General features: G+C 36.6%; 1 protein-coding gene across 8 annotated transcripts in view; it reads left to right on the top strand.

Annotated features, from left to right (window-relative positions):
• SATB1 (SATB homeobox 1) overlaps positions 1-20,232 on the top strand; it is a 92,182-nt gene that overhangs the window by 25,169 nt on the left and 46,781 nt on the right. For all 8 annotated transcript variants that reach the window (XM_079300631.1, XM_079300637.1, XM_079300633.1 and 5 more), the window contains 3 exons: positions 818-994; positions 1,796-1,922; positions 2,652-2,775. In XM_079300631.1, coding sequence (XP_079156757.1) covers positions 818-994; positions 1,796-1,922; positions 2,652-2,775 — 428 coding nt within the window. The remainder of the gene's footprint in view (positions 1-817; positions 995-1,795; positions 1,923-2,651; positions 2,776-20,232) is intronic.

Here is a 20,232-nt window from a genome sequence, read left to right as displayed (position 1 = left end):
AGCGTAAGGAAAGCAAAAAGGTTATTTGCTTAATATTCTCTGCAGTGTATGGAAGGGTTTGCCATATGATGCTACAAAACTGGAAATTAGTAATTAACTTTCAGGCATGCCAAAATAGCGTTGTGGGATGTAAAGTGCAGGAGACAACAACAACAAGAACAACAAAAATAAGCCTGAACTGCAGGTACACTTCTTAAAGCAGCATTGAAATCATGATTTGTTCCTTAAAGATGCGAGTGAAAGTAGTGCTCAAGTGCACTCAGTGAATGAAGCAGGAATTAGTGTTAACTTTTGCCTTGTTTCCTTGTGTACTCTTTCAGAGTGAATATATAACACACAAGGTGATTTGTTGTTGATGTTGAAAGCAATTAAATATTTTTGGCAGGACTAAGAAAGTTTTAATGTTAACAAACAAAATTATGTGGCTGGTACTAAAATGGCTTACAGTGAAGACATCTGCAGTATGTATTTAGGTTCTCATGCTGCCTGCTACTCACAACAAATCAGGCAGGACAGAGAGAATCAACTCTTCAGTCAACCCTGTTATTTCTATAGAAGGTAATTCTTTAAATCTATGTCTGATCAAGAGATAAATTTGCATTTCTGCCTTTCAGGGAGATGTATGTTTTGTAGAACTTTCTCTATTTTGGGGAGAGTGAGGGGAAAGGATTCGGGGAATATGTTGATCAAATATTTGTGATGATTCTTGATGCCTCCTCTGCCTGTTCGTACAGGTTTTATTTACATAACTCTGTATAGAGCCACCTTCTCTACTGTAACTCAAGTTTAATATGTTAAATTAAATTTTTTTTAACAGGAAGTATGCTTCCAGTTTTCTGTGTAGTGGAACATTATGAAAATGCCATTGAGTACGATTCTAAGGAGGAGCATGCAGAATTTGTGTTGGTGAGGAAGGATATGCTTTTCAACCAGCTGATTGAAATGGCATTGCTATCTCTTGGATATTCTCACAGCTCTGCTGCCCAAGCAAAAGGTAAATAAGATTATGAAATTGTACAATGAATTGTGTTTGTTTGTGGGGTCTTGGGGGAAGGGCAGGATTTCTTTCAGGAATGCAATGCAGGTTTTACTTCTTAAACTTCTTGCAGATTCACTGTCTGTATTTTTTTTTCCTTGGTGTGTTTTTATTTAGTTAGTGTACATTTTGTTCATGGGGAATGTGGAGGTAAATTCCTCTTTTTTTTCTTTTTTTTAAGAAGAAAAAAGACTTCAACTGAATCATTAGTATGCTTATTGACCTTAATAATCTGCTCCACTGAGGATCCACAAGGAAGTGTAAAGCATATTTGAGCAGATGGACTGTTGAGAGTCAACTTGCATTTATGACTGAATATCCAGCTCTGTTTCTTTTATTTTGTTCCTGATGGTTTTATAGACTGTGAAGCAAATTTTTTTTTGTGCTCAATTCTTGCATTGCAAAATCCTTTCTAATTTATTAAGAGGAATGCTAACTATTATATCATGTCCTATTGAATTCATGGGAACTTAGGAAAATATATTTCTATACATATTATAAAAATCTCTACTTCATTGCATTTGTATACTTTCATAATATAGATAAGGCCAATCCTTGGTGGTGTGTGGGTGGGGGTTTTTGGAGGGGATGGGGGTGTTCTTTTGTTTTGCCATATTTAAAAGGTTAGGAACAAAGGTGGTGATCTTGTTAAAATCAGATATTTCTTTTGCCCCCAGGAATTAGGTAAATCACTTTCTTTCAATTTTTCCTGCCCTTCTTGCCCACTCCCCCTCCCCTCTGAAAATTGTAATCTTGCAGGGCTTATCCAGGTTGGGAAGTGGAATCCAGTTCCACTCTCCTATGTGACAGATGCCCCTGATGCTACAGTAGCAGACATGCTGCAAGACGTGTATCATGTGGTCACACTGAAAATCCAGTTACACAGGTAAGTCATGTACCAGTTCATGGGGCATGAACTGTTACTTGTCTGCTCTTAACTGTTAATATTGCTTGTATTTAATTCCCACTGTGCTTTGTGCTCGAAGTACAAAGGCTTGCCTAAATTCCTTTTTAGTTACTCTAATTCTTCTTTAACTTACAGTATACTATTGCAGAAAACTTTTATAGCTCTGATACATAGATTTTCTTTGGATATCTCATTAAAACTATATTGCATTTTAGTCAATTAAATGATGCATTACAAGAAGGCATTTTACATAAAGTTTACTTAAGAGAAAAATATTTTTGCATATCATGAACAGTACCATCTGTGTGCATTTTGTTAAAGAATGACTTGCTCACACTTATTGTTGCTGTCTAGGTTCTTAAATTTCATGGCAACAAAAAAGAAAAAAACGGTTAATATATTAATGCTTTTCATGATCAGTCGTGAGAAAGCATTACACCTTAAATTGTTTTACCAAGCGCATCAGAGCAGGAAGGTAGAAGTAACATGAAAAAATAGTCGCCACATGCAGCTGATGTATAATTCATGCATCAATACAGCAGATGTGTTGTATAAAGTAATTAACTAATCGGAACAATCAGGAGACCGAGAGCAATCTCCAGATGCATCTGCTTGATGCGCAAAATGAAATCTGTCTGTCTTAAAGGAATGTTCTGCAGCAGGATGCAATCTTGTAATAATCCCTTTTCTAATCTGTGTTTCAAATAGTTGCCCTAAACTAGAAGACTTGCCTCCTGAACAATGGTCTCACACAACAGTAAGAAATGCTCTGAAGGACTTACTGAAGGATATGAACCAGAGTTCATTGGCCAAGGAATGTCCCCTTTCGCAGGTACTTAGCATAACATGTAATAAATAATAAAGCACTATAGGCAATGTTGATGTGAGATTTGAGATTTCTACAGACTGTAGCAAGTAGTACCCGTGGAGTGGATCTGCCAAAAATGCAAATGCATTTGACCACTTCATGATCTTTATAAATATGCCTGATTCATTTTGAACGTAGTCTTACAACATTTCCCATGGGGAGTTGTGAAAGGTTGTTTACACCACACTAAAATCATCTCACAGCAAACTGGATTTTAACTGGTTTTTGTCTGCAGTCTTTGAACTGCTTTGATGCAACTACTTTTTTCAAGCACATGTGTTCAAGATGTTAAAAGGCTCTTTACTTACTGCTGTCAAAAGTACTATTGAATCTGAATGCTTGTTAGATAACCTACAGTAGTTTTAAATGCTAATTCGTAAACTAAGACAGTCTTTGGCATGCTATATGAGAAGGGAATAAAGAATAAAGCTCTTTGGGTGATATGTTGTTGTTGCAAAGAACCAAAGGAAAATCAGTCATTTATTAGTTCTAATCAAAATATACCTAAGCAGAAATAAAACCTCAATTTATGCATTGCTAAATATTGAACCGATGTATTCCTCAAGTCTTAGTTGTATTGTTCTATTTTTGCCATTCTTTTTGTTCTTCTCTTGTCAAATTACTGCAAAGGCACGACTCGTTTTTCTATGCTGTATGATGTCCAATGATGCTGTGGTGGGAACATGGTATTTTTTTAACCTTTTAAATTTTAAAATGTATTTCATTATGGTGCAGTAGAGATGAATTCAGTGTACAAATAAATGATGCTAGTTGTAGCAGAAAGGGAAAAAGAGAAATTAAAGAAGTGAAGGTATTTTTATGGGGATTTTATTTCTCTTGCTTAGAATACTGGAGTCTTTGTCTCTGAAAGACTTCAGTTAATCTACAGGAGACTACTCTGCTCCTCTGTCTAATTTTAGTGAAGAGATTAGCAGACTTGTTTCCCATCACTTCTTTTCCCCTACGGTTAGATTGTTTTCAGTGATGTGGCTCCAATATAGGAAGTTTTGAAGTGGAAATAATCAAAATTATCTTCACTGGTTGCAAACCATTCCAGTAATATGTCTACAAAGTTATCTTGTATGTACCTACTGTAAAAGCATGTACAGTGCATTGCGCTGTTGGCTTATGGAGGCTGCAGATAACTTGGGATTTTTCTGCATTTTAATGTAATAGAGCTACTTTTTACTTGATACTGATAGAAAGCAAATAATTTCTATTGAGATGGAATATCCCATTTCTATTTGGACGTTGTGTTTCACAGAGGAGTTTCTGTATATGTGTATATGTAAAGCAGAAAAAAGCTATTAAAAGGAATGCTTTACTGTAGAAGGTATCATGGTACTGGAGACAATTCAATAATTACGTTTTTCTAAAAAATTCTTTTGAACTATACTGAATTTTTATGTAATAACTTTAATGGACAAAAAACTATCTTGCTTAATAGCAGCTCTTCAAGTTAATGCTTGAGATGACTAAAACTCCACAATACAGAACTCTGATTTGGGACTGTTTACTGGTTTGTATTTCTTTATTTTTAAAAGAATTTTCTGAAAGCTTCTTTCTGTTGTTAAAAGTGTGCTTATTACTTTTGCCTTCTCTTTTCTTCACCAGTGCTGCCATAGTTGAGTTTCAAAAATTTGAATAGCTTCTGATTTTCTTTTTTCTTTAAAAACCAAATAATATTAAGCTTAAAATACATTCATTTATTCTTAACGTTTGGAGAAAACAAGCTTTTACAGTAGTTGATCAAGAGCCCATCAGTCAGTCTAAATCTTCCTGTTTCCCTCTGGGAGCTTGAGGGAAGATGAGTTGATCCGACAGTGTCCTCTTCACATGAGTAAATTGATCTGAATACTTCCCATATTTGCCTTACCTCTAACTCCTTGTATATCATTTCTATGGAAAGGGCACTGATTTAAGAGTGTCAGTGTTTCATTAAAGGTATTAAAGTTTTTGAATTGCCCTACCGTGGCACGCTCCTGCAGCAGAGGTGAGAAGTAAGAGCAAGGCAGAGGTCAGGAGACGACGTTTCCTTAGGGGATCCATCAAAGTGCCAGCATAGGAAATTCTTCTGGGAGCAGAGAAGGGCTCTCTCCTGTTACGTTTTTCCACGGGTATAGGTAATGCCATATGAAGTGCTTCATCATAAATGCAAACTAATGCAGTGACACCGTACCATAACTTATTAACACTGTTATGGATATAATTTATTAACCACAGAAAAATGATTCAAAGTGGAAACGAGAGTAGTTATCGTTTTCTGTCACTGCCATTAGCAATACTCTGTTTTGTGTAGGTATGGAAGGACTGGCTTTAAAGTAATTAAGCCGCTGCGCTCAATGCATGGCATCTCTGAAGCCCCATTTTCACTTAGTTTACTGTATTTTCTGAAGCAATCTTGCATTTTGAATATTAAAAAAATTCTCATATTTGTTCAAAATACTGCAAAAAAAACCGAAAAACAAACAAGCAAACTATTTTATAGTGCAGATATACTTAATAACTTGAATATATGTGAACAAAATTTTGAGAACCAGTCTCTTTCAATTATAGAGTCTTGAAAACTTAACAGCATTATATGCTAGAGTGGTTTTTTTCTTTTTTTTTCTTTTAATATTTTTATCCATTTCATTTCTTGTCCAACTAAAACATTGAGGTGTAAATGTACTAATTCTTCACGCCTTTCTTGATAAAATGCCACTGTGGCTCTTGGTCTCATTAGGAGAGTTGAATACATGGTCCCTTTTGAAGCTGCTGTAATTCTCACTCTGTGATGATGTGGCCACCCCTGAAGGTCAGTTTTATTGCTCGGTATATGAGCCCACATCATGGAGAATCCCTGGCAACATGACTTGGGAGTGCTTAGGACGGACCGGAGCAAACGCACGCCTCTGAATTGCTGTGCAATTGCAAACAGCCGTTCAGACATTTAGCCTCAAATTTTTGGTATCAAGCAGTCAAGGTAAAAGGGCACTTCAGATTTTGCATGGAAGACCCAAGCCTGTTCTGAATTATGCGCTAAAGTGCGTATTTTCATGCTTTACATCGAGTTTGCAGATTTTATTGCTAGAGACTGGCAGCATGTGCGGAAGCCGACTGAAAGACTTTTTGCGTTTGATACGCACAGCTTGCTTCATTTCTGTTTCCTCTCCAGACCTCCTTTGATGGGGAAGGTAACTTGGAATTTAATCTAGGGCTCAATTTTGGGCCGTCTTGTGCATTCCATTAAATTGGTCTATCTCGCAAGTGGCCTAGATCTCATTTCCCTCCTGTTTTGGTTCTTCAGTCTCCAAAGGGTTGTAAAGAAATTGTTCTACCATCAATTCTTATTTCCAAACCCTTGCACAGAAGCTCTACTCTACTTTAGTCTTCTGGGAGCTGCTCTAAAGTGATCAGGCAGGCAGGCAGCTCTGTTGCATTTACTTATTTAATGTTAGTCCTTCAATGTCTTGCCTTAGTCTTAGCATTTTCATGCTTCACTTTCACAGTTTTGCTCTGTTTTGATTTTTACTGCAGAAGTTTCTTCTTACTTTCACAGTTATTAACTGAAATACTACACTCTGTATTTATTGTGATATTAGTAAGGGTTTTTTACCCCTCTTTTGCTGCTATTGAATTACTGCATCTTTCTCTGTTTCTCTGTGTATTTATATATATATATGTATTATATACATATATAGATCCATCAACTTTTATAGGGAAGAGGAGAGCAACATGGGGTCTAAGAAAAGGATAGGTAATCCTTTTGATAATTTTGCAACAAGCTCACCATGTGCTTTTGAGCATTTAGATGTATCCCTTATCTTGAATTCCTGTAACCTTTTCCATGAAAAGACGTAAGTCACCTACCAAATTGAGAGATTGTGGAAATTAATTAGTATCTAGGTACTGCTTTAAAAATATGGCAATGATCAAATGACATTGACTTTTCTACTGGTATAATCTTGCCGGATTTTTTCTACAAAAAGATATTCTAAATGGTTGTTGTTAGTATTCACAAACAGGCACTATCAAAGCACTGCAAAAGCACTTCTGAAGCAAGGTATTCTTTTTCTTATCCCATAGTATCCTGAAATGTGAAGGTATTTGGTTGGGGATTTTTTTTTCCTCCCTTTTGCTCATCCTTTGAGACTGTTTGTATCTAGTCTGACTCTCAGGACAACCACAAGTCAGTGCATTATAGATGAGAAGTTTCAGGCCTGTTATATAGTAGAATCTCAAATCTCAATGTCTTTTTTTCAATATTTTGCAGGGGACATGCAGTACTTAAAAATATGTATATCTAGAGGCTGCGATACTTAGGGACATAGTAATTTACAGACTATTTTAAAATTTTTGGATGATATTTGTTTGTTCCCCCTTTCCCTGCCTATAATGCTATTTACATAATTTTGCTCTTGGTAATGAGGAAATAGTATTATTTCAGTCAGAGGGATATATGCTTGCATTTCATGAAACCTATGCATACACAGTACAAGTACTGGTACAATACCCAAGTCTGCATAGTTTTGCACTTGTGACAAATATAATTATCCTGACTGCATTTTTAACAAGTTTTCATGCTGTAGTGAATGATTCTCTTCATCTGACATGGGCACGGTATAGTTCATACACTTTCCTTTCTGTTCAGATACCCTGGCCTGAATTTGCATGCTTTTTTATTCAGACTTTATATGATCTGGTGGAGACAACAGGCAGAAAGCTTTCTTGGTAAATCAGTGTTTCTCAGTTCACCTGATAGGAAGGCACTTGGCCTTCACAGCAAATAGGCAGCTCAACAGAAATGCTCTCGCATTTCCACCGCTGTGCTGATCCACCCTTCCAAAATCCTGACCAAAAAAGTTGTCTTTGCTAAAATAAAATTTCTTTACCTATATATAATCAAGGACTGAGCTATTAAGAGCTGCCAAAATGCATAGTTTTTATGAGCAGTTTTTGATTCATGCTTTACTAAACCAAAAGGTGTTTTTTGCCCCCTCCCCTTCCAATTTTACCTGCCTAGACCTGAGATCAAGTCCTTAGATTTCTTTGTTGCTTGTAAGTCTCTTCTGTCTTCCTCCCCTCCCCCAATAATTAATAACCTGAGTAAGGAATGCAGCTCTTTTTTCTGCTTTAGAAGTTACTGTACTTTAGATTTTAAAGATGTCATTAATTATTTCAGGAAAGTAAATCCTTGAGGGCCTGGGCTCAGCTTTTGGCAGGCAGGGCTTTTCAACCCACCCCCCAGTTGCTCAAGAGCGTTCACTGTGATGTCTCTTCAAGCTGACATGGTATCTGGATTTTTAAAACATTTGCAATTAACTATTAAAGTTAGAATTTGGGCCCATAATTTTTAATCATCCTGATAGAATGAGCAGTGCAGAGCCTATTGCTGATGGGATGAGCAAGATGCATGTAATAAGTGTTTGGGTAGAGCTGTGTGAGGACATTCACAGGATAGCTTTCAATCAATTGATTGTTTGATCATTGGTTGATGTTCTTTAGATGCATCTAAACACTCTTAGTGTTAAAGCTAGACCAGTCTAACTACAACTGTTTTATCTGCATAGCACCCTATTAAAGATGAAAATTTATAGCTTTTTTTCCAGCCTCTTTATTAGAATTAACAAGGATGTAAAGTTACTTTCCAAAACAGTTATGAGGCCCAAAATTATTGTGGGAGGAGGGGGAGAATATGCTTGATCTTCGCATAAATGCAGTGTCTGACTTCAGGGGTATCTGGAAGGTGTCAGCGTGCCCCTTGGTATCTGTGCTGTATTGAGGTCTTTTGTTTCCACTTCTGAAAAGTGGAGGAATCTAAGAGAGGAATAGCATTGAGGGGTTTTTTGGTTGTTGTTCTTGTTGTTTGATTTTTTATTTTTGTTTTTACACTCCTAAAGTCAGGAGTTATAACACTTGTCCTCCACCAGGCTCTCTTGTGAAAAGTACAAAATTAAAGCATTTTTGGGACTGTGCATCCCACTTTGAGTACTAACCATTTTTGATTGTATTTTTGGCAATTTTGAGAACTGTGTCATGTGAATGATTATCTGCATCATATGGACTTCAAGTTTTAGGGAAGTTATAGAATGAAAAAGGAACATAACAATGTGTTTTCTTCTGGTACATTTTCCTCCTAAAGCATGCATGTGCTGTAGAACTGAGCTCTACTTGACTTCTGTTTTCACTCAGTGTTCCTGAGAATGGTATATAGAATAACTTGCATTTAAAATATTTGTAGTGATGTTCTTTTTTTTTTTTTTTCTTTTTTTGTAGATACATACATATACATAACCACACTTTTCTTTTTTCTTCTGGGTACACTTAGTGGGTTAAGAGGCAGTCAAGTAATGCACTTCTACAGAATTTTGTATTCATTTCCACTCGTTCATGTTTCTTGCCTACCTCTTAACACAGTCATGGCCAAGTCAAGCCCTGGTTCATTTATATTTTCCATAACTTTATTAGAGAGTTAAGTAACCACTTCTCCAGTGTTCTTTAAAGCAAGATTGCAAATAAATATTTTTTTTTTAATTTTTTTTTTTTATTGGCAAATTTTTGGCTGTGGAATACTGCAAAAGTATAAACAACATGAGAGATCCTTTAACATAACATGAGAGAGCCTTTAGTCACTTTGCTCTCTAGCTTTGGAGCTCATTGCCAATTGAAGTAAGGAAAGCTTGGCAGTTGGGACTTTTAAATCTAGACTTAAAAGTTATTTGTTCTGTTTAGCATTTTTAAAATGATTCTATTAGGAATTGTATGTGCTTCAGTTTTAATTTTAACTCATAATGATTGTAAAGCACCCTGGGATGCTTGCATGAAGGGCGCTACAGAAACCCAAGATTGTATTGTACTGTGTTGTAATGTATTGTATTATTACATGGTACTGGAGTTGGACCACGGACAATTCATATAGAAAGCATTTGAATACTTAGCTAAAGATAAGGAGTGTGTGTGTGGGGGGCTACTGTCTTTTCTTGCTTCTTTTTCCCCTTTTCTGTCAGTTATTTTATTAAACTAAATTAACATGGCAGCTATTCCCTAAGAAATGCCAGCATAATTTACTGCTGCAAAGGGGCTCAAAATGTAAACCAGATGATAAACTAAAAATAAAAAAGTCCACATTAAGATTTAATTGCACTTCCCTTTCTATATTACGTTCTTATGTAAAATACATTACAAAACAGTACATTCTTTATCACTTCCTTCACTTTTAACTGAATTTCATTAACAATAAAGAAATATATTGTCTCTATTTTCAGTAATGTCACTTGACAGTTAATCCCTTAACTTGATGTACATGTCTTTAAGATTTTTTTTTTTTTTTTTTTTTTTTTAATAAAGAACACGATAGCACTGACTGGAGCCAAGTATTGCACAATCATGTGATTTGCAACTTTCCCAGCTCGCAGCTTTGCCAGTGCAGGTCAATTCACACCTGCCACACTTATGCCATTCTGGTCCTCATGTTGCTTTTCCTCAGTGATTGTCAGAGGTAGAGAGAGTTGTGCATGCGGCTCTTTCCTTCCCCCCTCCCTCCCCACTCCAAATGTGTGGTAAACCTTGTGCATTGGAAGTGTCTCCTCAGGAATTAAATGGAGTTTAATTTCTGTCCATTAGAAAGCTGCTATCCACATCGCCAATTAAGCCTTCTATTTAAAGGGCGAGGAGATACGTATGTCTGCATCTTAATCACTGCTGTGACTGGTTTGCAGAGACCTTCTCTGACTGGTTCAGTTATTACTAGCAGTGGTGGGAGGCACAGGGATCAGCGTGGTTATAAAACCTACCCAAAAGCTGAGCAAATTCTGTAGGTGCTGCAGCGTCACTGTCAGCAGATTTGAAGCTGAGGTACATCTGTGTTAGGGGACGCAGGGGTGTAGGCATAAAGATGCACCAGGGAAAAATCACTTGCATTGGTAATAATTTTTACCTGGCAGGAGCAGAAGCAAACAGGACCCACTTGTTGAGAGGCAATGTTCAGAGACATGCAACTCTCACCTTGTCAGACCGGACTCATTGCTTCACTATAATCATAACTTAGAAGAAAAGAGAGGAGTTTCTCAGACTGAGCAAAAGTCTGAAAGATTGCTCCCTCACCATCACCACTTTTTTCTTTTTTAATTAGTAATTAAGTTCTTCCTTTTTATATCCAAGAACTGTGGTAGGAGAACCCTAAGGCGAGGGTGAGCTTTGTCTGTCTTTCCCTGGACACTTCCTTAAGAGCAGCACAAATGGTATCAGATTCCACTGGTGCCTTGCAGCAGTGATCAGAGGACAGGTTTTTCAGGACAGTGGCAACCTCAGCTGTGCCTCACTTGAAGCCATGGAATAAACTGCTTAAAAGTGAAAAGTTCTGTTCCCCAGAAGTGGGAAAGGATGACATGTTCTCCTCATATATACCTGTCTCATTTATTTTTATTTTGTGTTTTAAGTACTAAGATTTCCTACACTTAGAACTGCAGTTCTTCTATAAACTTGGACTAGAAGAGGGGAAAGTGTGTTTGACTGTGCCCCTGTTCCAAGGGATTTGATAATTTACAGTAAACTGTCAGGGAGAAGGATGGGTTTTGTGATGATGAAAAACTGAGACACATGCAGAGGATATTGGAATCAATGGCCTTTGTGGAGCCAGAGAGAAGGTTTCAGCTCCATAAGTTTAATTAAGGTGTTTGTATTTGAATCAGTATATTGGGACTTTCTTAGAATTTTAAGGGTCGTGTGTGTATTTATATATTTGCATATATATATTGCAATAAAATTCCACCAAGATATATGTGCCAGCTCGCACATCTCCAAGTTCCTAAAGGTGTGTTCCTCACTCTGCACTTCTTGTAAGAAGGATCTTTGTGTGCTAAGTCTAATTCAGCTAATTTTTTTGGTTTTTAAAATTTATATATTTTAATGCAATGAGTACTCAAGAAAAATTTAGTAAATAGAACTATAAAGAGTACATACATATTCCTCATGGAAAGCTAGCTGGAACATTTCTCTTCTGAGATACCTTCATTGAATCTTGGATCTTTTTTTATGAGTTCTTCAGAGCATTTGTACTTTTCACAAAGTCTTACTAGTGAAAGATAGCAGCTAAGAGGCAAAACTTGGACCTTGGCTAACACAGCTGCTTACAATGTCACCTTTACCATCTTACATAGCAAAAGTTAAGAACCCATAGTGAATTTCATGCTGTAAATTACTTTTCTCCTGACAAATTTTTGTGTTTTTCTCAGTATAGAAAGAAGTGTGTTCATGTGCTTTTAGTAGCACATCCCTCATAGAATTTGGGTCTATATGATTAAGAATAATCAGATGTGCATGTGGTTCATAAAGAGGCATGTGACCTAAAACAGTAAATCTGAGACTTAACTATTTAAACAAAGGATAAATAAGGGATGTTACATTTGGCACTAGAGGGGTGTTTAAGGAAGCAATCAGAGGCATGAAAAATGCACTCACTAGGAGCAGAAATCAATGAAGTTCAAATAGCTAGTCATAAATTTTAAAAAAGAAAGAAGATGCATAAAAGGTATATTTAGAGGTTACAGAAAGAGATTACAATGAATGTGGTGGAACACATAGCACAAGAAGTCTTTAGATAAATACTTGATGAATTCTCTAGCTCAGCCACTGATAACTTGGCTGAACTCAGAAATTACTAGATGAAGTTCTAGGGTATCATTTTATGTAGATTCCAAAATGGATGCTCAAAATGGCCTCTTTTGACTTTAAAAATCTGCAAAAACTTATGTAGAAAATGGAAAAGAAATCAAAGGAAAGGCTTATCCTTAACACCAAAAGAAATTCAGCAAGACAACTGTTAGTGCTACTGAGTCTGATGACTTCTTGTCTGGACATTGTGCCTTAGGGCTCAGCTTCATGCCAGACATCTGATGCTTTGCTTAGCAGAACAGTGGAATCCGAGAAGAGACTTGCTGAAAATCATATCCTATTTCCCAGCAAGGAAATATTCCTTAACGTGGTGCGTAATATTAAGCAAAAACTGAAATTAAAAGAAACATTGTGGCTGAGTGAAGGAAGAGCAATTATCAACATCTCTATCAGGAGAATGTATATACTGCAGTTTTGTAGAAAATTTTAGCACACAGAAAGCTGACTTTAATGCATCAATAGGTCTAAAATGTCTTGTATCACACAAAGGATTTGCATTTAGGTTAGTATTTGAAAGCACTTTCATTAGGACAAGTGGATAGGAAACAAGGCAGAAGCACTCTGACCTAGCTGAAACAGAGTGAGTGGGAAGAAAAGCAATCCACCAGAGAGGAATGCTGAAGGTGTCTCATTTTCACCAAACCAGTCTGAGATCTCCAAGACCCCACCTACCTCTTTATTTCCATAGAAGAAATGCTGGTTTGTATGTTGGATTATTTAATTGTCCTCTTGGTTTCTAGTTTCCCCTAGTCCCATTCATTGCATCCCAAGAAGAGGTGACTGCAGGAGCACAGGCTTCATGTAGTAAATATCCTAGTGTAGGAACAGCAGCCTTCTGGAGAGAGGCTGAGGCTGTCACAACATGAAGCTTGTAAGGAGGGATAGATCTTGCCCTGGAATAATTTAATTCTGATTCTGTGGACTTAAAGTCCAGCACATGGCATCTGGGTTTGTCTTCATCCAGCAGAAATTCTGCCTGTACACCCCAAGATGGTGTTGTGGTGGGCACCAGTGGGGAGAGCTTCTGAAAACTTGCATCCCCAGCTCAAGCTGAAGGAGAAGTTTAAAGCAATCTATTAATTTCATAACAGCTCTTTCAAATGGATTCCTGGCTGAAATGGATAGCACATTTCTTACCCGTGGAACTCTCAAATTTCAGAGCTCTGCTGGCAAAGGCACTTGCATAATCAAAATCTTAGGGTGTAATAACTCACCCCTCAATTTCATTTTTTATTCTGTGAAGTAAACCAAGAATTAACTTATTAAATACTGGTTATTTTGCATTCTATATTTTATCCAAGTTGTTTTTAGGAAGGGTTTAGCCAGGACTTTTACTACTAAGTATCTGCCATTTACAAATCGTATGCAGTAAAATCAGGATTCTTAAAAAGATTTGTGTTGGACATCTGACAATAAAGACGAAAATGCGTTATGTCTCCTTATCTTTTATAGGTTGGGGTTGTGACTTCATTTTCTTTCTTTCTTTCCTTTTTTTTTTAAGTCTAAGGCACTGTGCCATGAAGCTTGTAACGCAGTTATGAAGTTCTTCAAATCTGAATTAACATTTCCCACCTACCTATCTTTCTCTCTTTTAAGCTTTTAACCTTTGTAGATATAAGAGTAGTATCTTGGGAAGCAGCTTTTATTTGAGCTTTATTTATATCTATCAGTGGGAGATGCTCGGAAAACATTGGGAGAATGCTGCTCTGTCATGCAGCAACTGGGAATTTACATTACAGAATGGTAAAAATAGTGCAAGGATCAGTTCCTTCAGATGCTGAATCTTCATTTCTGATTTTTGAAATCTTCCCATGTGTGGGTATATTTCTATCCATATATAAATATATGTGTATGTATGTATATATAATTTGGGTTCCTTTAGTTTTACATCTTCCCTCATTATACCAATGTAGCTCTATGTTTACATTAATACATACATTTATAATACTTAAAGACAACATAAGGCAGAAAAGGAGGAGGAGATAATTTCAGTTTTTCAAGGATAGGAGAAAAGATGAAAGGCATAGTAATGTATTGGAAGAAAGGCCTGTGCCATCACTGTAAATCTGCCTTTTACTCAGTTTTAACTTATATGCCCAGCATTTGCCATGCAGATCCTTATTCTCCTGACCCTGGCAACAGTATGGAGGTCAGATAGCCATCCAAGTGCAATGCCAAAGGCACAAACAAAAGTTTTTTTCTTCTCTGCCCATCTGTGGGTTTTTCCTAGATCCTACATGTTTATAGGGCATATGACAACAAATTCCGTTGCATTATTTGCTATAGTCTAAGCTAATGGACCAAGGAATTTAGCATAATTCTTTGTACACAGTTAAACTGTTTGTGTCAGGATTTCTTGCCCAAAAAACAGCTAGTGGCTAGATATATTTGGTCTGCTTTTATTCAGAATGGCAGATGATATTTCTCTGCCCTGCCAGAACACTAGGAACGACATTTTGCCCTGGTTGGTTTTTTTGCAGTACGTGGGCTGGTATAGGCTCAGGCAGGCTAAAACCTTTTGATTTGGGGATAATCTTGTGTTATCTGGTTGGGGCTTGAATGTTCCATTCTCATTTGAAAAATGTTAACGTGGAGCCTCCTGAGAAATAAGCACTCGTAAGAGTTCGGTGTCTGTTAGAACTGATGCTTGCTATTTCCACGCAAACAAAAGCCACTGATAGTGGCTAGAATAGGGGAAACAAAGTTCCTCTGTCCTTTCTGAAAAGATTCCCCCCCTCCCATCTGCCCCCAAATCTTTAAGTTCTGTTCTGCAACTTTATCACTATTCAAACTAGGTCTAGGGACAAAGGCTCATAGCTTTTCTCTTTTATTTTTTTTTTTAAAGCCATGTTAAGTTTGCAGCATTGGAACATGCTTCCCTGCTGGTGTCTAGGGATGTAAAGCAGAGGATTTATGGGAGACAAAATAGAATGAAGCCTTAAAAGTTTGGCTTTAAAAAATGGAGCCAGTGGTTTGACAGATTGTTCAGTAAATGTTCATTTTATTGAGAATTATAAAAAAGGTGCTTAACGCCTCTGTACCATTAATATAATACATTAAAAGGGTACTGTCAAGATTAGTGTTTCAGCTCTGAAAATTGACTGTAGGGTTTATGGGCAGCACTGTTCATACTCTGCCTGTATGATGAGGTATCTTCAACTTATCACTTTACAAAACCATTATGTTGTTACAAGCCTTTATACTGAAAACCTTGATAAATAGTAAAATGTAAATAAAATCTCATTTGAAAAGTGAGAGGATAGTTGCTGCCTGTCTTATAGCCAGATTTAGCAGATGCAGGTTTGAATGTAAAACAGTTGTGGAAATAGCCAGTGTCAAACTAGTGCAAAATTAAACTTGTGGGGTGTTCTGTTTTCAGTGTCTGTCATTGTTGAAGTACTCCATTTCAAAAGCATGCATTCCTTTCTACAGAAAAAAAAAAATCAGATTCCTTAGTTGAAATTAATTAGCATTCAGAAACCAGATAGCATGTTTTTGGGTATTCATGAGATCTCTGTTTGAAAAAATGTTTTTAACTTGTAGAAATGTGTTGCAACACACAGATGGGAAGAAAAAGAAAAAAAAATCTCTTTAGCAAGCACTGTGTGTAAAAGGAATATTACATTTTGCACGCTCCTGATTACCCTGTGTAAACAGTTTTTGACATCTGTCTTTATAGTTTTCGAGGAGAGGAAGACTTTGTTAAAAGAACCATTTTTATACAGCAGTCACCATTTCAGTCTTGCTTTACCTGTATTATGAAAGCAGATGGTCTGCATGTCTTTTGAATATTTATAACTATCAAAAACAATCTCTTGCTATTCACCCTTAGGCTTATGAGATGTCAGGACTGTTCTGGTTGAAAAAAAATCGTCTTGGGTGTTTACAGAAAGGGGATTACATTAAGCTGAAATGACTATACATTTTCCAGTTTAATATTTGTCCATCAGCTGTTTAATCGTATTTAGATAATTGTGTAAATAAGTTGTTGCAGCCCTTGCCCCTTTCACTGAGCAGGCTTGAAGCTTTAAACACCAATGAATGAGTTGCAAAAAAGCTCAGATTTTTTTTTCCTAGTTAAACAACCTGGAAGGCCTAAATAAGTTTTGGTTACAGTGCTTCTTTTGAGAAAAATGTTTAATTTGCAAAGGAATCCCTGATATCTAATTCAGCCGAGTTGTTCTAGCAAGCTGCTGTGTCTGTTGCTCTCTGCTAAGTCTGTTAGCATGTATTTGCTCTGTGTAAATACTGCTGCCCAAGTACCCCTTCATGAGGCATGAAAACAACCTTATTCCGCCCATATAAAAATAATTTTAAGGTTATTTAGGGGAAGTTTTGGGACTGTGGGGGTTAAAAGCTTTTTTGACTGGAAGCTGAGCAATCACTGATAACAGATTTTGCTGTGGTTGGTTGATTTGGCAGAAAAGCATGAACAGTTTTGGTTTAGATGATTGAATTAACCTGATTAACATTGTTTTTGTTGTTTTGCAAAAAGGACAACAGTATACTTTTAGCGATGATCGAGCAACACTTCACCTGGTTGAAGAGCAGTGTTAGAGGCAATGACTCAGAAATGCCTCCCTTGAAGCACCTGCAGCGGTGGCTGCAGCAACGAGCCGGCATGAAAGGCTCGGGTCCTTCCCGTATCTTGCAGGATGCACCTTGCGTTAGATTCTGGCACAAAACAAAAGGTGTCTGATGCTACCATTTTACTGGGTTTTGTTTGATGGGCATATGAAACAACTCCTGCTTGAGATCTATGATATTTCCCTAGGGAGTTCCCCAACTTCTTTGAGAAAAAGATGGTGTCTGGTATTTAATCTCTGGTATTTAATCTTCCAGAGAAAATGGGATTTGGTTCAATCTACGCTGGGTGAACCTCAGCTGAACCTCAGAACAAATTCTACCCCTACCTTCACACAGTTGTTGGATGCCTAATTATAATTAACTTATTTGGCTAAAAAAAGAGCACTTGGGCTGCAGCAGATGGTATCATTCCAGAATAGTGGGATTTCTGTGAAGGTGGCACCATTTCAGATGAGATCTCCCGACTCTCAGAACACGACTGCAAGTGATGTGGTTGGGGGGAGGGAAACATGGGACAGGGGAAAGAGGGAAATTTGAGATCTTGAAGGCTCACAGCTGACTTTCATGGATAAACTACAGGCAGATAAGTTAAGATTGCATATCTGTGACCAGTTTTTGCATTCTCTCAATTTTCTTTGCAACATGTGAAAAAGAAATCTGATTATGAGTGATGCATGTGATGCATTTGAATATTTGTATGATATATTTATATTCATCTTTGTGAGTGGAAGGCATCTGCCTCTGTGCCTCACAGATAAGGAGGATATGTGCAGTAGTACCAGGATATGATGTGCTTCAAATACAATAATTTTGATTATTGGTAATTTAAGACATAGGAAACTCCTCAAGTGTAATGACCCAGGTAGTATGAAAAGCTTCAATATGCCTTCAGTTTAGATAGTGAATCTCTGAAGACCACTGACTCATGGGGTTAATCTTAAATTTTAGGCCATAAGCATACCAGACATTTATATATATAGATTGGCATTAAAATGTACAGGAATTCTGTAGCAATAGGAAATTTCTATAGCCAAGTTCATCTCTCTGCACTGATGTGACTGCACGTTTGATGATAATAAATAACACATAGAAACAATGAAATTCAGTGTTGTCAAGATATTTTCTGAGTTAACAAGGTAATAATATTTTATCTGGCTTGTAAAATTTTGCCTTCAGTGAATTAGTAAATAAATCATTGATTCCTCCTGATGAGGATTCTTAGCGTAGGTAATATCACTTCATGCAAACATTCAAGTGTTCTCAAAGAAAATGCAGGATAATTTTCATTTTAAAATGTGTTTATAATGTCTGTCTTTTTTTTTTTTTTTTTTTTAATCTACTTTGAATAGCAGGAGTAACATTGCAGTGTTAGCCATCAAAGCTTGAAATTCACATTGTGTCAGAGAAGCTAAAATTCTCAGCAGTGTTTCTTAAACAGACCAGTCCCCTATTTGGTTGTATAGTAACTTCATTAAATTTATTCCTGAAGAAGCAGGGGATGTGTTGCAAACTGCCATGTCATTTGTGTATAGTTTTTGCAAAATGACATGGAAGGGAGCACTAGGAAATCTTAGACAAACATGCTCAGTAATAGGTAATTTACTAAAATTAATATACATGTTTTCATACTTTAAGTTAGTTGGGCAGGAGAACATAAAGGAAGAGAAACCCACTTTGAAGTCTAAATGACATTGACAAAATACACATGAGCTGGGGATGATGGGCTCTGACAGGTGCAGTTCCCCATTTTGCCCATACAGATCTGCAGTTTCTACAAGTAGTCTGTGCAGTCATATAATTTGCCATTTCACATCCACAGGACTTTTAAAATCATACCTTATGTACCATGTGCCCATGTTTAAGATGGTTTCATCTATAAAAGGGCTCAAAGATAATTTTGTAAATATTAGACATTAAGTATACTGTTGTTATACTGGAAGTTGAAATTGGGTTTAGTTGAGCTTGGTTCTGGTCATTCAGTCTAGGCTTGTGGTAGTCTGTAAAATTTCACTTTCCTTTTAGAAAGTGAAAAGGCTTCTAGCTAGTTTCGGAAATAGCAAGAATTTTGGTGATTTGGAGAAACATTAAAATACCTGCCTGGTGAGTAGGGGATATCCACATTTGGCACATAAATAATGCTGCCTCACTCTAGCAGTTCTGAGCCTCCACAAACAGCTTGCTACTGAGTAATACCTTAAAAAATGGTTATAATGAACTTCACTAAGATCAATAATGAAGTTAGGTTTAGTCAGAAACTGAACTAGGCTTTTAAAAGAAGACTTAGAGCAGCATTTATTGTATATTTACTTCAGAATCTTCCTTCCAGTGGCTATTGCAGTTGGTGTAACAAAGGGTTGATGCTCTAAATTATTCTTAAGACAGCACAAATATATCTAAATGTTACATGCTGAATAGTGAAGAAATGTAATAATCAAGGCTTTGTCTTCTAGACTGTCATTGCTGTTTTGATACACTGGACAATTCTTGTAGTTAAGCCAAAAGTAACTACTTTCCACATAGAAATTTAAAGGGTGGCAAAGTTCAGTCTGTTGAAATTATATTTGCTAATTTTGTTGTTTATACATCATACACTGAGTATAATTTTCAAATTGGAGCATTATCTCATTTTGCAAGGCTTAGTTTTAATTGATTTGTAAAAGAATGTACTGGAACTGAAAGTTTTATGCATTGTAAATTCTACTATTTTAAAACTGGTCATAACTGAGCAGAAGGTAAATTTCTCACTGTAGCTATCTGATATCTCGAGAACCTTTGAGAAAAAAATCATCTCGATTTTCCTTTGGTCTATTTTACAGCTAATATTCAGTTACAGAATTAGACATGACAATAAGCTTTTCATAAGCCTGTTTTTGCAAATCACTTAAAATACCCTGTTTAGGAAAAACAAGGCTGGGTTCATTTTGGGTTATTAGATACATATTTTATTCTACTATAAACCCCATATTTTATCCTGTTCAAAGGTCATTCAGATAAAGTTTTATCCTATCGTTTTTTGGCATCTACTCTGTGATAAGAGGCACAGAGCAACTGGATGTGGGTAACATGGGTCACTGCTTGCATTTGTAAAGGCAGTGTAGGAATTGTATGCCTGTCTGGGTATGTGAAGGGTCAATCAAATTTAAAAGCAGAAATAGGATGAACAAAATTCACTTTCAAGGT

This window comes from Erithacus rubecula (assembly GCF_903797595.1).
Source record: "Erithacus rubecula genome assembly, chromosome: 3".
In the NCBI taxonomy this organism is placed as follows: domain Eukaryota; kingdom Metazoa; phylum Chordata; class Aves; order Passeriformes; family Muscicapidae; genus Erithacus; species Erithacus rubecula.
The sequence above is the reverse complement of the archived record's forward strand: the minus strand, read 5'-3'. Positions and strand labels throughout refer to the sequence as shown.